The sequence below is a fragment of the Drosophila gunungcola genome (assembly GCF_025200985.1).
Source record: "Drosophila gunungcola strain Sukarami chromosome 2R unlocalized genomic scaffold, Dgunungcola_SK_2 000006F, whole genome shotgun sequence".
In the NCBI taxonomy this organism is placed as follows: Eukaryota; Metazoa; Arthropoda; class Insecta; order Diptera; family Drosophilidae; genus Drosophila; species Drosophila gunungcola.
The window spans coordinates 1,470,520-1,489,825 of NW_026453168.1; the positions used below are offsets into that span (position 1 = coordinate 1,470,520).

Consider the following 19,306-nt stretch of genomic DNA (forward strand, 5'->3'; position numbering starts at 1 on the left):
TTGTTTTTTCGCTTTATTACCAACTTTGCGCCTTTTATTGCAAACAATTCACATTTTTATTGTTAAATGCGGCGCAAGAAACAGCATAAAGCACGGCCGACGCTGCTCACACTCACATGCTCGGTGGATTGCAAAGTAGAGCTCTACGGAAGCGGAAATGGCTAGAAGTTGTAGGGCGGATGTTGGTTGGCTTTAGTACACAATTCGCATCTGTAGACCTTTTGCAGTTTCTCTGACTTTTGTGTAGTGCGTGTGTGTGTGGCTCTGGCTTTGTGGCTCAAATTGTAATATCATGCATTGCCCCAGGCGAATTTAGTATTTTTCTACATATTTGTGCGGTGGCCGTAAAAGCGGAGCATAACAGAAAATTAAGTATACGCACTTGAAGTGACTTAATTTAATGTCTTCATCCCGCTGAGCAATAATTTGTCCTTTTGCTGATGGGAAAGTACTAAAAGCAAAACTACTTACATATACACAGGCTGATCTCAGCAACTCTGTTTTGGATTTAAGCTGGGCAAAGCAGGGTATCTCAAAGGTAAGTGGAGTATTAATTGGCACTCTGCTGTTAAACTCTCACTTACCGACATTACCTTTGAGTTGAGGGCACTCAAGGGGGTTTTCTCTGCAAGCTTTTAGGTCTTCATTTAATGACACTCATGGTGGCTTAAAGAGCGGATTTAAACGATTCTTTAGTGCATGTCTTATACTGAGTGCTTAAGCAAAGTCAAAAAGGACCTGCAACATATGCGGCTAGTGAGTCAATGAGCAGGACTCTCTTTTAGCCTCAAGCAGGCACGATTTAGCCCGATTGGCATGCCCAAAGAACTATTCCCACGACCTTTGTCTCCGGGCACTTTTGATGTCTCGCACTTTTATCTCAATCTGCAGCTGCCGAATGCCGACTGCCAAGCACATGGAGCTATTCGCATCTTTATTCCATACCCAACCTCCAGGAGCTTGAGCTCCATTTGAGCATTTGGCGCTTATCGCATGTCGCACATCTCATCCCCAAAAATGGAAACCGACACATTTGCACAATTGCTTCTTGTAACTGACACGTCAACCACGTCCAAACGTAAACGTAAGTAAGCGCAGGAACTAAAGTCGAATGGGCTGCGCCATTCCGAGTGCCAGGCAATGAATGGCTGTATTTCCGCTTAGAGATGAAAATTTACACGAGAGGCGATGGAAATGTATTTGCAGCATCTGCATACCTTTAAGTTGTCCAATAAATCAGATTGAGTTGATTGCTCGATTTGGCATAGGTTTATTTATTCAACTCGTTTAAGCACAAAAATAGGTATTTTATAATCAAAATTATATTTCTTATTGCTTTTAATTAAAAATATTAAGCATTCTTTTAGTAAGTTAATATTAAAATTTAGTAAAATTGTTCCAACAATTTTGTTGTTTTTCTTAACTTCTTGAAAAATTTATTAATTTAATATTTCAGTGAGAACACAAATCAAGAAGTGTTTTCAAGTTAAAACAATATTTTGCCGTATTAAACTTAGCTTTTAGGTAAGAAGGGTTTTTATTGCTTATAATTTAGGTAAGTGAATTTAGTAGTTATGCAACATTTATTTCGATTGTGACTTATAATTGAATTTGTGAAAAATAAGCCTTTCTGGCTTTAAATATTGTGGCTAATCCACTTAGGGAATCACGAGCTCATCCCTGCAAATGCAAATGTCCTGTCGCATCTGCACGCCGAGCTACGAGCTGCTGTCGGTATCGTTTCCTGTTCCTGTCAGCCGTGAGACTGGGATCCTTGCACTTGAGGTGGATTTAGTTTATTTGCTGGCAACTTTCTAATGCAATTCACGTGTGCACATAAATGCAATTGTGTGAAAGGTTGTCAGTGCGTGGCTTCGAGTGTAGGAGAGTTTAAAACACATATCCAGAACACACGAAAACTTATCCACTTCATATCCAGGTGGGGCATAAAATGCAACGTCCGTAAGAAGTCCATTTGCATTGAATAGGTGACTGAGCTGCCTGCCACAGTGGGTTCCTAACCGAGCTTAGAATGCATTTTATATGCAATATAAACATTTGCACAAGCTCAGTGCCAGCCAGCCGAAATAAGAGCTAGCAGCATATGTGTGTGCAACTATCCTCGGAATATTTGTGCAACACTTCTTCAGAATATGCAAAACGGGTTTCATTTAATATCTCAGATAAAGTTTTGTCCGACCCCGGTTATTTTAGTGGGTAAGAGCTTAAGAACAATAGAAGGCAATTATTATCAGCATGTTAAGCAAACAATCAGGGCCTAGGTCATCTTGGTTGAGATTTTGAGCCCGAAGTAAATATTTGACACTCTTAACACGTTATAAATGACTCATTTCAAACAAAAGAAAAATAAGTAAACAGAATGTAGTAAAAATAAATTAGAACAATACAAAACCTACCTTTTGTACACACCTGCAATTTATATATTAAAGCAATATTATTCAAATAATGCAAATATTTTTGTCTTATTATGTAGACCTTTAATGTTCAATTTTGACTTCTATATATGCAATATTTGAGTCCGCAAAAATTGAGTTGAAAATAGTTTTAAACCTAGCCATTTAGCCTAGCCCATTTAGCTGTTGCTCGTTTCTTTGAATTTTGGCTCTGAGGCAGCTGTTGTTAATAAGGTGTTGAGCAATTTTATTTTATTGGTTTCTGACACAACAACACCCACATATCCACTGCCGTAGGAGGATCCTTTAATTTTAATTGGCTCCACGCCCAACAGCACGTGTCCTTGCCAGCAGCCTGTTACTCAATTGCCATTTCTCCGCCCAACTCCCCCTTTATCTCGACTTTGTTTTTTCTCGGGGGCGGCATGTGTGTGCGGAGTTTTGCCGCCCCTAGATTCATTTTTATTCGAAGGCACTTTTTTTGAAGGCTTGCCAGGCCGTTAACATGTTCTTATTTAATGCCAAAGAAATTGCCATTGGCATTTATTGCCGTAATTAAGAGATGGAAAAAAATCCTTGAAATGCTTTACAACGCACTGGCTTTAGACCAGGCCCAAAAGCATGGCAGTTGGCCATCAAGGACCAGCATCGACAGGGAAATAAATTTCTGCTCCAGCCGGTCTTTAAGATTTTGCAATTGCCAGCCGACAAAAAGAAAAGCAATTTGTGTTTTCTGGTAAGTGGCAATTTCTTTGTTTGGAAGGAGGCCTCTAGACTGCCGTCACTCAATTCACTTTGAAATTTATGATCCAGTTGGGAACAAGTTTTTACCTCCGACTTTTTGGTGTGCCAGCTTCTGCAACAGGCGTTTAATTAAACGCTCTTAATGCTTCCTCCCACAGCTCAACTGAACAAGTGGCTAAGCCAGTGGCAGTAAGTCATTAAAGTTAATGAAATGTTATAGGAATTCGGTTTTAATTCCCTTTAAAGTGTTTCACAATCCCTAAGGAAGGTTTTGGCTATAAAAAAATGTTATTTATTGCAAGGCCTTTAATTAGCAGCCATTTAGATATTATTAATTTATAGCAAAATCTAAACACTTGAATTTGCTTTTTAAATGACTGCTCAAATATTTCTACAAAAAAATGTTGTTCCGCCGTCAAAAATGTATTTATGTATGTTATCATGAAAAACAAACATCCTTTTGCTTTATAATGAATCGTTTTGCGTAGCGGTGCGATGATTTCTCTTTAAATGTGTTCGAGTTCCTTTTGAAGTCTTGGAAAATTATTTGCCAATGCTAATTACTTTTAGCTAAGCAAAACTTCTTAAGTTAATTTAAACATAATACAATGAATGTCTATAAATACCTTTAAACAGTAATATTTCTTTAACCTACTGTACATTTTATAAAAAAAATTAAAACTAATATTGTAATGTAAGCCCTAACATATTAATTTATTAACAAGTCCACATAACAAAGCTTTTCGGCTTAAATAACTTATTTTTTCAATAAAATCTCTTTAAATTTGCTTACCCAGAATTCACTTAACAAATGTGAATGTGAAAAACGAAGATATTTTTTATTCATACATTGTGTATTGCAAATTTTCCATTAAACGCTCTAAATAATTGCTCTCCGCCAGTTTCAACAGATTCGAAATGCCATGAAAAAACCAAAATGCTTTTATTTTGCGGGGCAATTAAACGAAAAAAGTGAAAATGCATGGCGAGTGAGGTGGAGGACTGTACCAATAAATGGCCATATTTCGCGTTTCGGGGCCATTGTAAAGTTAACAAAAATAAAAATCAGAAAGGGGCGATGAGCCTCGAGGCGGAAACTCCCACGGTTACGTCTGTGCTTATGTCAGCAGGTTTTCCGACTTTCCACCCAGAGTTTTCCGGGCATACGACTGACGCATATGCTGAAAGTTTAATTAATGTTGTCACGTGCTTGAACTGCGAAGATGAAATTCGTTTGTAAATTACTCCCAAAAGGACTGAATACTTTTGTACATATACATAGGTGTATTTTAAATATTTTATATTTATTCAGGAATATTGTCAGTGGTGTAATGATTGAAATTCAATTTAAAGAAAACTCTGGAAACGTGCCGCGCCAAATGAATTTTCACTTTTCCTTGGCGAGTGCTTAAAATTCAATACATGCCGCCAGCACACGCATCCTGGATGTCCTTTTTGGGGCTGATAACACTAAACTTGTCTGCCTGACTGCTGAAGTTTAATTTGATACACAAACAGAAAACGAAACAAAACCAAACAAAACAAAACAGAGCAAGAGCAAGAGCAGAGCAGTACAAACAAAACAACATCCGACGAGGCCGTAAAACATTTAAATTAACGTCTCCCTCAAAGCAGTAACCTTGTATGGTAGACATAAATGGCAAAAAGGGTCACACGCAGGCATGTCCATAAAGATAAAAACCATAACGTGCTCATAAAGCGCAAAAAGGCGCCAACACTTTTCATCTACTGCCACCAAGAGAGAAAGATACACTGAGGTGCTCGAAATAATATTGTTTTAGCTTCTGATTGTTCCAATCGATAGAGAATTAATTTCGATTGCCTTGTGAAATGTTAAAAGGAAATTAAAATGTGAACCCGAAAATAAGGACAAAAGGTCTTTTTGTTTTATTTATATTTTAATGCCTAAACAAACAAATTGTTTAAATGGAAAATTCTTTTAAAACAAATCTTTTGTTTAACTTCTGGCAAACCATTATTCTGCAATTTATCAAATATTCTCCTTAACTTCGACTTTATTTTTGGCAATTTATCAAATATTCTCCTTAGCTTCGAATTTATTTTTGCTTTAATGAAATATTTTTCCGAGTGCAGTTAATCTAAAATACTCACCTCGAAATGCAGGTACCCCGCTGCGTATACTTAATGATGTTGCCAGCAGAGAAATGAATCGTTTTTGCGCTGAAAATTTCTAATCACTTGGCCAAAGACAGATTGCTTTTCGGTGTACATTCAGTAGATTCGCCATTTATTGGATTGCTTTAAACAAACGCATTTAATGCACATATTTTCCAACTCAATAACATCAACGCTTAACTACAGTACATAAATACATGCAATCCTCTCGACAACACACTGAAATGCAAATGGAATTTTTCGGAATCGGCAAAGGGGTGGGCATTTGTTAGCTTTGAATAGATGTTGAAATATTTATAATATTGCAGCTAAGTGTACGACAGCTAGTTAATGCTTATATTTAACTACAATTATTTATTCACTACATTTAGTTGGAAGGTATTGTGTGAGTTTAAAGGAGATATGTGTATTTAACAGTTCACATCAACTTTCATTAACTATTTTACAGAGTGGCCATTGTAAACGGCATGTGTATGTGGCTGGGCTCCCATTTTGAATAGATCGGCACTTAAACATGGCTTAATAAATATAACAGCAAATGCATTTTACCACCATCATAATTATGAGTATTTATACGATTTTCATTGCAAACGACTTTGCTGAAATTTTCAATTAGTAAGCAATTTAGATTTAATTATCTACATACATAAAATGCAAATTTAATTATATTCCGGCCGAAACACATGACGTTCAACAAAATGTGTTGGTGACTTTCGCGTGTGTGCGTTGCGGGTGTTTGCCAAATTCAATAAATTCACAACATTTTGGGGCTCATTATAGTTGCAAATCTTTTAGCTTAGCAATGGAAATCGAAAAACTGTAATTTCATTGAAGTCGGGTGTTTATCGGCGTTGACTTATGTCTATATTTAGCTAAATCAATGAGTTATCTAATTAGTTGTACAAATATAATGTAATAAAGTCTTTGATAATTCAACTGGCCTAAGCATAAAACATTTATGATTGCCGCCAGTCAATACAAAGTCTGTTCGACAAGTTAAAGCCAAAAACCGTTGATAGAAAGGGCTTAAATTGGAAAAGGTTTATCCAAAAACTATACCCTTTAATACAATAAATGTTTCTGATTTAAATAAAAATGTACAAATTTTCATATATCAAAGCTAAACCAATTGAATTAGTTAATGTTTCATAATATCAAATGAAAATAATAGTATTTAACTGGGACTTTTGCCGAACAGCTTTGTCTGGCTGGCCAAAATTCATTCTCTTTACACGGAAACCTCTTTGGTGTACTTGGACCGATCGTTCAGATCCAGGACCAACTTATCCGGCCGCTTGGGACGCGAGGTTCCGCCACTGCCGCTGGTGGAGTTGTTGGAGGCATTGGACACATTGCCCAGCGAAGGTGCCGGCACGGGCTCGGTCAGCTGATCCTGGGCACCGTTCTCCTCCTTCTCGGCACCGGTGGTGTACAGGACAATGTCGTCCGTGGAGTGCGCCGCCTTGGTCCTGGCCTCGCCCTCCACATCGGCGGCAGTGGTACGGTCCAGGATCTCGCTGCTGCGGGACTGGGACTGCAATTGCACCTGGACACTCGGCTGATGGCCCAGCTGCGAGTTGCCCTGCGCCTGGGAGTAGCTACCGCTGCGCCGGCGCCCAGTTAGCTTGTACTTACTTCTACAGTTATCACAAATTTGATACGAAATGCTCAGTTCGGTTTCCAGTAGGTTGCGCGGAGCCCTTTTGCAGCTGGTCGGCGGAGTGTTGGTCGCAGCCGTCCGCACCGTGGGCTTCCGCTGGCGCTGATTTTGGTCCTGGTCGAGGTCCTCCGACTGGGAGCACATGCACTCCAGCTTGATGTTGGCAAAGCTCAGGCTGCCCTCGTCCTTGGGCGAACCCAAATGGTCGCAGGCGCTGCGCGGCGGACAGCAGTAGTAGTGCTCCTTGGACGCGTCCAGGCAGCGACTGCAGATGATGTGGCCGTCGGCCGTCCGCCGGAGCAGCTGCTCCCGGAAGTCGTCGCCACTCAGCTCCGTGTTCACGGCTCGCTCCTCGAAGGCCGTCGAGGGGGGCGTGGAGCTGGGCGGCGTCTCTAGCACCATGGTCGGTATACTGGTCCTGGCGTTCGCACCACTCCCACTCCGCCCATTCGAATTGCTCATCTGCTGGCTGTACTTCTGCATCTCAACGTTCAGGGCGAGAAGGGGCAGGGCGCTCTGCCGGGTGGCAGCCGAGTGGCCATGGGTGGTGGCACTGGCCGCCGCCGCCACCACCATTAATCCGCCGGGAGTCTTGAGGCCGTCCAGCAGGCTGGAGATTGTCATCACCGCCACGCCCTTGGGCGGAGCCATCTCCTGTATGCGTTGCAGCTGCATGCTCAGCTGCCGGATCTCCTCCAGCGCCTCCTGGTCGGACAGCTTGGTTTCTGCGGAGAAAAATAATATTTTTGCAAAATAACTTAATAAATAAAGAAAATTCAAGCCGTTAAAAAAATGAAATTTTAGTTTAAACTAATGTGTCTTTAAAATAAGCTACAAACAGTATTAGAGTATGAGTATTTTTTTTTAAACTAAACTTTAAAACTGTAGTCTAAGGATCAAGTCTGACTTATTAATGTTCCGCTATAAATAAAGAAAAATTACGCAAGACGTTATAAATAAACTCATTAGAAAAGTTAAAAAAAACTTTAAAAATGTTACGATTAAATTAAATTCCTCATGATTAGGAATCAGTGTGCTCTTGTTTCTTTGGAAATGCAAAGGCTTCAACCAATATCGGTATAAAAACATGTAAGATGCGATCTGTTTTCTAAGTGCCAAGCTGAATTTCATGTCGTGTTAAAAAGCATCGTTCCTTGCTTTCCGCTGCCAACTTTTTCACTAAAAAAGTTGCCCGACCATGTCAAAAGTTTCACACTACCCGACCCTCAAACAGCCCCAAAATTTAAATGCGTTATGTCGGTGCCTTCTGTGGAAAGTAGTAGAAAGTAGAAAGCAAAGTTGGACCCTGTTGTGGCTTTGACTTCGGCCGGGAAAACTGGCAGGCTTCCTCTTCGCTGGCGGAATGATAAATGGCCATTCAATTCAGTTGAAAGCCTGTCGGTATGATTTAAGCCACGTCCACTCAAAAGCAACTCGCTATCAACCTTCAAGTAATAAGAGGAAAAACAAATAAATTTACAACGTAGAATCGCACACCGATGGGAAACATACTTAGCCTCTCTAAAATCTGGACAACCTTCTTAAAAAGCATGAATAAATTCCTTGACGGATTGAAACAGGCTTAGTGACCCTTCTTCCTGTAAGTGTATTAAAAACACCCAGCATTTTTTTCCTATTGTCCGTTGAATTTAGATTTATGGCTGTGAAATTAAGCGAGTGGAGCCAGTCGACAGTGGCCAAAATTGAATTTATTATGTGTGCCCCTCTTAGTATGCAACACAGTTTTCCTTTTGCGCTCGAGAATTATTTAAAATTCGCCACACAGATACAACTCGGCATGTGTGTGTGTGTGGGTGGTTGAGTGTTTGCTACTTTGTGATTGTTCAATTTAAATATGCAAATTGAGAGCCGCTTAAAAACTCGACCAGAAAAAAACCAGAGACAAGGCTGAGCGGCAGAAAAAATGTAAATTTAACGCACAATTTACGCAGCCACAAAAATGCGTTACGTTTTGCGTTAAAATAGAAATACGAGTAATAAAAAATTAAATAAAAAACCTCTCTGTCGGACTGAGAGCCTATAAAGCATTAAAACATAAAGCGTCGCTCTCCGGCAATAAAGTTCTAGGGGTGCAGAAAATTAAAAAGGTTCGCCATCAAGTCAAATAGTAAACAGCGCGATAACAAAGGCTGGAAAAGGTATAATGGCAAAGAGGACCTAACGCCGAAAATGACCGCCATTTGAAATGCATCTTTCGTGCTTCAATTTTTCTGCCTACTATAAAGTTGCCGAATATTAGCTTTAATATCGCTGGCAAATGAGTAAATTTATGCTTTTAAAACGAAATTCAAATAAAAGAATTGCAAATATTATTTCGCTATGCTGTTTTCTGTATCATTTTGCACTTATCACTTTATAAAGGTTAATATTTTCTGAATGATTTTTTGTTTGCTTGATTTTTTAGATCTTTAAGCTTGGCTCAACAACGTCCCCTGTCCTATTCTTTCAAAAATATATTACTTTTCCTGCCATATCAATATATGTATTTTCATTTCCTTTTTTTTAGTAGTCGAAACATAATTTATTTAGCCGTTTCCAAACTTAATTTGAACAGGAAACCCTCAGTAAAAATGTAATTTTAAGAGGCGGCCAATACATTTTCATCTCCCTAAGTTTGGTAGCAGTTAGTCCAAACTCAATATTGAATCTTGAAATTAGCTTCGGCTTTTGATTTGATTTTTAATCAAAAGTTATTGGCTGCCCCGAGTTCGTGGCATCCCAGTAATTTCATAGTTCACTTACCGAATCTTCACAGCTTTAAAGCTGTGAACGAAACTTCCCCGGGAGCCAAAAAAGGCAGTTTACCTGACCCCCAAATTGAGTGAGTGAGAGGGTGGGTTGGTGTTTGGCCGGGTGGATGGTCTTCTTGACTGTTTCGGCCCCGAATGGAAAATGATGGCCCCCAGGGAGTTCGCATACATGTACATAGTTGTTTATACATCAAAGCCAGCGAAGCGATAAACAAATATGGCGTCGGCGGCAACTTGGCGGAAGTTTGCGCTTTGGAGCTGCTTCCTTCCGTGAAAGGACGGACACACACACATGAATCTCGGGTTAACCGCAGCTAAGATTGTTTTTGAGCAGCATCGGGCCATAAATCAGCATCCGAGGCTGTCAGCCAGATATGCCATGGCTCATGTCTAGACAGCAGCGATAAGCGTGCCGGTGACGCCGCCTGTTCCGCTCATTTTTTAATTTGCCAAATAACACGCCATAAATAACAGTCAACCCAGGATAGGACTTCATCGACGCTGCACTCAAAAAAAAAAATAAAACAGTCGAAGTTCGAGATCCAAATGGTGACTTTTGAATGATCTTAAACATATTGGTTTGATTTATACATATATATGAATATATATTTACATTTACAAAGCACAAGTTTTATTCACTTTACTCCAAATCCCTACCAAATAAAAATTTCCTTACACTAACCTATTCTTGTTGTGTATTATTTTAGTTTTGTAGGGTTTTTGATTGATGTATGTATAAGTCTGAAGTCAGAACTTTCATTATAAACAAAACCAGCTTTTACAAGTTTTAACAAAGTTTACTTGTTCATTATACAAATGAACGTCTTTCTAGTTAAACCTAATAATTCATAATTCTTCTTGTTAAAATTTAAACTCAGCAGTCTACCAAATTTGTTCACTGTGCAACAGAGTACACCATATCTCCTGCTTAAATCATTTGTCAAGTGGACACTGTCGTTTGTCATAAACGTCGATACACTGGGACCATTAGGACAAATGGGGCAATTGCCCGCAATCGCTGGACAAGCACGGGCAGTCCACTTCAGTAGACTCACCTGCTGACGTGGTGCCTGCCACCGGGACCGTGGAGGTGGTCACCGAACTGGGATTAGCAAACGTGCGTACTTGAGGGCGAAAATTGAATTTAGCCCCCGATGCCTTGGTGCCCAGGCCGATGTTCTCCTGATGCGATTTGCCGCTACGCAGCACGATGTACACCTGCGTCAAAGTGGGTATCTGGGATCAGGGAAAAGCCAAAACAGTCGGTCCAAGGGGGCCACTCACCTTGCTGCCGAAGATTAGGGCCAAGAGCAGCGTCACCGTCAGCTGGGTGTGGCAAAAGAAGATGATGTACAGCAAATCCGGATTGGCCGGCGACTGCAGGAAGAGCCTGTATAAATAAAGGCAAGTCAAATAGGTATACATTCGCTATAGTTTGGCCTAACACAGGAAATATGAAACCAATAGGCGCACAATTGACTTAAATCAATGCTTAGAAAAAATAGGTATATATTTACTATAGTTTGGCTAAACACAGGAAATATGAACCAAATAAACGCACAATTGATTTTAATCAATACTTAGAATCATAAAGAAAATTAAGCGAAACTCATAGTTCAACGCATTTGAATTCCGAATAAGTAGAAACTAATAATTCTAGGAATGCATACGTAGGGAAATTTTGGCTTTTTTGTGTGTTAAAATAAAAATTGCTGGAAAAAAACAAATTTTGAGAAACATAACAAGTGCTTTAGATGTTAAACCAAGAACACTTAAAAAAACAGCGCAATGTTAGCTTTGGGAAAAGATTAAAGGTATAAAGAACGTTTTCAATAACAGAAACGGGCTTATGAAAAACAATTATATGGTCTTAAATTGATGCTTATTTCGATTGTTGGTTACATAAGAATTGTGGTAATGACACTTACATGGACACATTGAGGAAGCAGGTGAGCAGGAACTCATTGTAGATGGCCATCGAAATGAAGCGGCTTTCGTTGAACTCGGACGGCGCCTTCCGCACCATGATGCACAAACGAACGCCCCAGGCCAGGAACAGCACCTCCACTGAAGAAAGGATATAAAAAATCGGGGAAACGGATTAGTTCCTTTGAGCACCTTAAAATGCTTAATTACTAAAAACGCAAAACGGTTAGCCACAACTAAGCAAAAAGAATATTTTTAAATACAAAGAGCGAGTGGTTTGAACATCAGCGCCACTGCACTTTCATGGCCGTCGGAATCACTTTGTTTTTTTGGCAGCGAATATGAAAATGCATGGTGCACAAGGCAGAATAGTTTTTAGTTTTTGTTTTTTATGGAAAAATGTTCAAGCATGCAATTATAAATGTAATACGCGTTTTGGGCTGTAGCCAAGTCAAATGAAGTTATTCAACAGCTGGCAGCCGCCATTGTGCGTAATGAACGCGAGAATCGGCGATAATTGTTGTGCGTGTTTGGCAGACAAAAGAAGAAATGCAGATAGAAGCATTCGAGTAGTTTATGAACTTTTTTAATAAAGCGAGCCGGCAAGTGGAAAGCAGTCATAAACAACTAAATTCAATTTCCATCTGCTGCAACTCAGCTTATGAAACGGTCCTGTGTCGCCAGTCAGTTTTTTGAAAACGCAAAAACCATTCAAATGCATAATGCAGTAGACCTCAGTTCTTCATAAAAAATTACATTTATGCATTAACTAAAGATTGATTTTAATTTCATCATAAAGGCAAAGGCAAGAATTGTTCAATATGTATTCGTTATAATTTTATGTGGATATTATTAACGAATAAAATGTAAATTTTCGTTCTTTAAATTAGTTTCTTTAAAACTTTAAATTAATTTTGAAATCTACTTTTTAAAATATGATAATGTAAGTATTAGTTTTTAAAAACCTTTTGGCTTTCTTCGGTTTTTTGAGAACTTATTGCTGCCAAAAGGGTAGGATGGGCCATTAAAATCAGATCATATTAAGAGCTATGTTTTCGAATTTCACTTAAGGACAACTGTAGGAGTAGATATCGATGTCTAGAATGAAATGTGAAAAACTACCATGAGCAGCGTGTGTTTGGTTTTTTTTTCTGCCGTAAGATATTGGTTGGCCAGGCAACGTATTCATGTTGCTGCACTCTCGCATTTTTCATTTCTTCTTTGCCTTTCATATGTTTTTTACCACCAACAGTGCGTATGCGTTATGATAACATTGTTTTTTATTATGAACTTTTCTCTTTTGCAAGAAAGCCATAGCTGCCTTTAAGTGGCGTTTGGTATGGCAACCAAGCTCAGTTAAACCAGGTATTGCCAGGTAGCTTACTTGACGTGAATGTGTAGTCCCACCAGTCGGTTTTGCAGAGGAATGCCTTCAGGTCATCGGCAGTGCGTCCCACAACAACATCTGGCGGCGAGACGAGAGTTCTGACCAGCAGACAGGTGCCGATGGCCCCGCAGATGATGCCCAGTCTTTTGAGGAGGGCGGCATCAGTAATTTTCACAGCCTTTGCTGAACGAACTCGGAAAATCACCGATATCCTAAAGGCGAATTGGTTTTTATGGTATATTACAAAAAATGTATTTCTTACCGCCAGGTTTTCAGCATCAGAGCTCCGTAGGTTAGGGAAAATCCAATCTCACGCAGCCAAATACGAGCTGTGCAGGTGTATAGATTCGGATTTGGGTACATCACAATGTTCTGCAAAGAACAAATATTTGGAAAGACTTAAACAGATGTGGAAAATTAGGCAGATAAGGGGGATAAGGTTAGGCAGCATAAATAAAACGTAAATAAAAATTACTCTTTTTATAATAACTGTTTGTTTATTTTTAAGACTTATCTAAGAAATAGTACACAATGGGTAATCTTTGTTGATATGAAAAACATAGCCGAACCGATATATTTTTTAATATTTTTTTCTTGGAAATATTACACAATGGCCAATTTTTTGGATGATCATTGAAAATGTGAAGTGCAAGCTACCATTTGTCTTTTGTGCCGCAGTTCAATGAAATCCTCAAGAATATACAACAATAAGCCTACTTTTATATTGCTGGCTGTGAATGACAATAGGTTATTTCGAGGATTTCGATTGGCTTCTGTTTTCGGCTTTCTTCACGCCTTGCACATATTAAAAAATCATAAAGCAAACTCTGCTGACAGGAACCCTCGTCCTCATCCTCATCCTTATTCTCATCCTAGTCCTGTGTCCATTGTGTGCTCGTCAAGAGATACTCATGGCGGCTAAATAAATCTGCCACACATAAATAAAAACGCCCGTCTGTTGAGCGCCGGATGCTCGATGAACTCTCGCTTAAAGTTGTTTATTTGGCCGGGCATCCCATTAGTTTCCTTTGCCAGCCATAAATCAATCAAATTAAATTGTGTAGAAATTGATGGGAATTGGGTTCGAGTTCGGCTGGGAGTGGATCCGTTTGGCAAACGGTTTTCCATCTCATTTTTCACTAAATGCAAATTTTGCGGCTATTTATGGCTTCGAACGATGAATTCCCCCATTGAGTTGTAATAATGTTGAACAGACGTTTTTACCAGTCGCAAAATATTTCACTTTGAGTGGCAACCAAAACAGATGCATCTGTACGATTTCAATTAAATCGGCTTGCTATTGATTATGCCACTCAATTGAAACTTCTAAAATATTGTTGATGCAGTTGACTGACTAAGCCGTTGCAGTTTATTGAAAATGTAATACCCCACTTACCGTGCAGTAAATGAAGAACGCGCCCAAGGCGATCACCCGTAGCAAAGCTGGACTGGCTGCCCTTACAACCTGAAAAACAAGACATTTCCAATTAGAACTCGGCAAGAAAAAGTTTGCAAATTTAAATTGAAATCGTTTAATCCGCACGATTTCCCAAGGACGCAAGAAAATCACTGCAGGACTCCGGCTCGAGGTTGGACCCGCACTTGGCCGGATGTCGGGCGGCATGTTTAGCGCCATTTAATTAGTTTGGGCACTGGCACTGGTACAGGAACTGGTACACACACACCCTCCCACTGGGAACATGGACGCAGACACAAATGCGACAGAATCGCATTACGAATGAAAACAGTTTGGTTGGCTAGTTGCCTTGGGACGCGGACAAGTGGAACGGGATTGGTAGATCGGGGAGATGGGGATGTGGGGAACTGGGGAAATGGGTGAACAGACAGCACACAAATGTCAGACAACGACAAGGGAACAGAATAACTCACTTGCCACTGCCACCAGGGACCTCTAGAACATACATTCACTGAGGGAAACATTTGAGACTACCACTAAACAAAATGAAATTAACATTAAAGCATTGACAAAATAAATCTTCCTGAGCTCGAAATGGAAACTAATTTAATATAAATAATTACGATAGTTTTTTAGTTGAGCACTTTAAAAATGCTTTAAAATTCAAAGCTAAATTAAAACAAACCAAATCAATTGTATTATTATCCTTTATCTTTATTTTTTATTTGAAGAGCTGTTGCTTTTAACACTAACAAAACAGTCTGGTGGCCACAAAATCTTTTTTCTTAATTAAGAATTAAAAAAGCTTTAAGTTACATCGTAAACAAAACTATTGAAAATTTTAAAAGGAGCCTAACATAAAGTGTTGTGCTTTGAAAAAAACGCATAACAAATTTGTTTTTTTTTCTTGAATGCATTAATTAAAAAAAAAATTTGCTTACAATTTTCAATAAACTCTTTTACGTTGCAATTGGTTTTAATGGTTTGAATATCTTAAATTTTTTTAATATTTCGTCTTAATTCCTTTGCAAAGTTTATATATTCAATATTTAAGTACTAGGCACATTTGAACTAATCCTTGCTTTAAGTTTTTTCTCTGTGTTTATTTATTACATCCCCAGTCGACGAGAAAGTTGCGAATGGCTTAAATCTGAACGTCGGAGACAATTGGACGCCGCCAGCTGGACTTGTTCTCTGGTCTAATGAGCGACCAAGTGACACTCCGAGTGCAGTTTACGGGGCAGGACCTCTCCATCTACCCGACGACAGGAAGCAGCAGGATGTGGGCGTGGCCACTTGTGCGAGTGTTTGCACTTCCGCTTATGCGCGCCCATGGCCGCCGTCCGGTTCGACTTGTTGCCGGCTGCCATCGGCTTTCTGGCTGCCAGGACTCCTGGCCTGGCCCTTCAAAATTAACTCGATTCTAACAATGCTAAGCCGCTTAGCGGCTCAATGATGACAGCAGCTTAGGTTGCCGCCGCCCGGGATCAGCGGAATTTGACAGTGCGCACTGTCAAACAGAACAAAAAAAAATAATATAAAAATAAAAACAAACGTTGGACAGCTTCCGACTGCTCAGGGATAATGCCATTGTGATGGTTTAACAATTTTGGTCTGGGTCTAAAAAGATTTATTAGGGCTTTTAATTCCACAACTGTGATTCGCAATTTGAGAGTTTTCGCAGGCTGTTAAGGATTCTGTCTGTGCCACCAATCAGCTAAGTACTTAGTTGTAAAATCGTTTTTATAAAATAATAAATAAATCAAAAAGAAGAATCGAAAATAAGGCTTACTTTTTGAAAAATTAAAATTATGGTTTAATTTATTTTAGTTATATAAAAGCTTTAAATTCGTTTGCAAGGAATCCATTGACATAAAAGTGTTTTCATCAGCAGAAAGGTTATGGTGACACTCTGCCAACCCACTGATTTTCTACTTAGAGGTGCGGAGTGTTGAAATACCCACAGCTCCATGGGGGACTCAACTCACCTTAACCTGCTGGTAGCGGAAGGTGAACCAGGCTGCCGGGGGCAGGAGGCCAATCACGATGCAGGCCAGTGCCAGGATGCTGGTGCGCATTGGCCAGTTGAGGGCCGCGATGCAGGGCGAGGAGTCCTCGCAGGAATCACAGCCCTCGGCGCACGGCAGGCACTCGTACTCGCTGTTGCTGTTGTACGTGGAGTTCTTGCCCTAATACATAATTAATGAGAGTAAGGCTCTTACGGCGACTTGGCCACTTGGCATCCGCAATTCGGCGTTTGGCATTTCGCATTCGGCAGTTGGCCAGGACGACTTACCAGCATCAGCTTCTCGTACTCCTCCTCCAGCAGGCTGCCGTTGAAGAACTTGTGCAGCGAGGCGATGTCGGGGAAGTAGAATCCCTTGCGGCACAGGCATTTGTAGGAGCCGCGCCGAAAGCCCAATCCCATTATGGCTTCGCACTGCCAAGTAGCAAGTAGGGAAATGAAAATGAAAATTAAGTGCTGACTGCGAAGAAATTGAGGAGCCCACACAGAGAAAAAAAGGTCACACAATAAATCTGAGAAATTATTTCCTCGCACATAAAATATTCCAAAAATGTGACTTTAGTAGTACAAACTGCGAAATATAATTTTATAGATTTTACCCTGCATTTTGTAGGCATTTGGATTTTAAGATACAGAATCTTTCTCAGTTTTTATGTGTCATAATTTTGTGTTCCTATTAAACAGCAAAGGTATCTGTGCAATGACATTCGGTTTAGTCAAATGTCTTATAAATATTTTGAACTTAAGAGATTTGCCAAAGAGATTTTAGAATATAAGACTAATTAACCGAGTCGCATGAAGTTATTTCACTGTTTATAGAACCTGTTCTCATTTTTGGGCTTTAAGTTTATTAGCAGAGATGCTTTATTTTTATATGATTAAAGATACCGAATTATTGGGAAAATCTATGCATTTTTATCTGTGTAGCCCCACTGATTTCGTACCATTGTGGTGCGCTGCTTGCACTTGTCTGTGCCGGCGAAGATGTTCAGCGGTCGCTTCGTGCCGGGCGTGTGGCGCTGCGGACACTGGTCGATGTCCACGCGCCGCAAGTCAATATCGATGCCAGATGTGCCCCTGCAGGAGAAAAACAAAACAAAAGCAGCGAATCAGCAGAAGGCGTTAAAAATTTATGTTATTAATTTGTCAGCTTAACAATCAACTGGGCGGCACTTAAGCCAAATGGCGTCATTTATAAACTCGATTCAATAAGACCTGTGTACCGTCGGCGGCGTATATTTATGGGCATGGTCGGATTTCAGTCCTCAGTCCTCAATCCTTGGCGATAACCAACAATAAATTCCTGCTCTGATTGTGCATATGTCTGTGAAGCGGCACAAGTTGACCGGAGATGGTGGAGGAGATTTCGCACAAAGCAAAGGATAAACTAACATGCGTGTTTGGTTCCGGCTCCGAGCCCCGCAAAAAATAGCAGAAAATTATTTTCTTGCTGTCGTTGACGGGAATGGGTTGGCCTTGTCGTTTTACAAAGACATAAAGCCATGAAAAGGGTGCACTAAGCTGTCGACCCGTGCCCACGCCCCTTCGTCAGCTAGTTGAAATCCCATATCCCATATTCCTATACATCCTATATATCCTATATGGCTCCACAAAGGTCGCTCTTGGCAATGGGCAGCCACCCAATTACACGCATACCTAAGCAGAATCCTGGAAAGAGGCAGCTGGCGGTTCTCGGCCGGAACACATGTAGAATTTTACGCATAATCTCGGCCTTCCTACTCGCCCACATTTTCACGCCGGAGATGTGGCCACCCGCCATCGACCTTTGTCCGGCTTAACTGGCCCCTGATAGGGCGAACTTTTTCTTGTGGCATTTGCCTTGCTGTTTGTTTGCAAATTTCTTCTTTCTTCTTTTCAAGGTTTTTTTATAGGATTTTTTTATTAAATTTTTTACTTAAATTTTATTTGGTACTCGATAAAGTTTCAAAACTGCATTTCTAAGAAGGTGTCATTGTATTGCAACGCATTTGAAAGTTTTAGTCACATTCTTGCTTTAATATTTAAATATAAAGTCTATGTAGCGAAATGGTTTGAGTAGGCTTAGTTGATAACTAAGTTAATGATCTTTAAAATGAACTATCTGGTCACCAAAATAAATGACTCAAGTGCTTAGAAACTCGCCTATTTTTAATTATTGTGTTGGATTGAAATTAGATAAATTTAAAACTCTCAAAACGCAATGGCTTTTAAAAATCGCTCAGTAGTATGTATTATATTTATATTTTCGTATGAATAAAACTAAAAGAGAAATTAAAAACTTCGAAAATCTTTAGTTTTTAATTTATCATCTGCATCCAACCTTAATCATGTCTGGGCTCAATTTAAAATCAAAATAAGAATGTATCCAATTAAATTCCTATCGTAGCGGTAGGATACTCTCCTGAAAAGGGCGATTTCCATTTCATTTCTTCAAAGACAAAGTTCCCTTCCAATTTTCTTTTAATTTTCAATATCTCGACTCCTGCGATGGCCACCCACCGTCAGGCATAATGTGTTTTTCCCGGCCATATCCGGTGGCCAATGGATTGGGCAAGGATTCGAGTTCCCGGGTTTGGAGTTCGTGACTCGGGCTCCAGACTGTACGCTCGGGATGGTGGCTGTCAGTTAATATTGACATATCAGTTTGTATTTATTTGATTGTTTCTGACAACTTATTGATTGCGATTCGGGAAATTCAGAAAAAGGACTGCCGGGAAATGCACAGCGGCGGCGGGACTGGCTGCACAATGGCCATATTACATTATCGTAATGATTATGTTAATTCCCAGGCAGTTGATCCCAAC

The 19,306-nt window shown here is 39.9% G+C and overlaps 1 protein-coding gene across 3 annotated transcripts in view; it reads right to left on the minus strand.

The window, feature by feature from the left end:
• Positions 1–5,397: 5,397 nt before the first annotated feature.
• LOC128254681 (uncharacterized) overlaps positions 5,398–19,306 on the minus strand; it is a 54,553-nt gene continuing 40,644 nt past the window's right edge. For 2 of the 3 annotated variants that reach the window (XM_052983897.1, XM_052983898.1), the window contains 10 exons: positions 17,447–17,579; positions 16,773–16,916; positions 16,465–16,665; positions 14,456–14,524; positions 13,322–13,431; positions 13,057–13,271; positions 11,675–11,813; positions 11,031–11,136; positions 10,802–10,964; positions 5,398–7,700 (listed from right to left, as the gene is read on the minus strand). In XM_052983897.1, coding sequence (XP_052839857.1) covers positions 6,544–7,700; positions 10,802–10,964; positions 11,031–11,136; positions 11,675–11,813; positions 13,057–13,271; positions 13,322–13,431; positions 14,456–14,524; positions 16,465–16,665; positions 16,773–16,916; positions 17,447–17,579 — 2,437 coding nt within the window. In that variant the 3' untranslated portion in view covers positions 5,398–6,543. Of the gene's footprint in view, positions 7,701–10,801; positions 10,965–11,030; positions 11,137–11,674; positions 11,814–13,056; positions 13,272–13,321; positions 13,432–14,455; positions 14,525–16,464; positions 16,666–16,768; positions 16,917–17,446; positions 17,580–19,306 lie in introns of those variants that run through there. The other variant, XM_052983900.1, reaches the window with a different exon arrangement.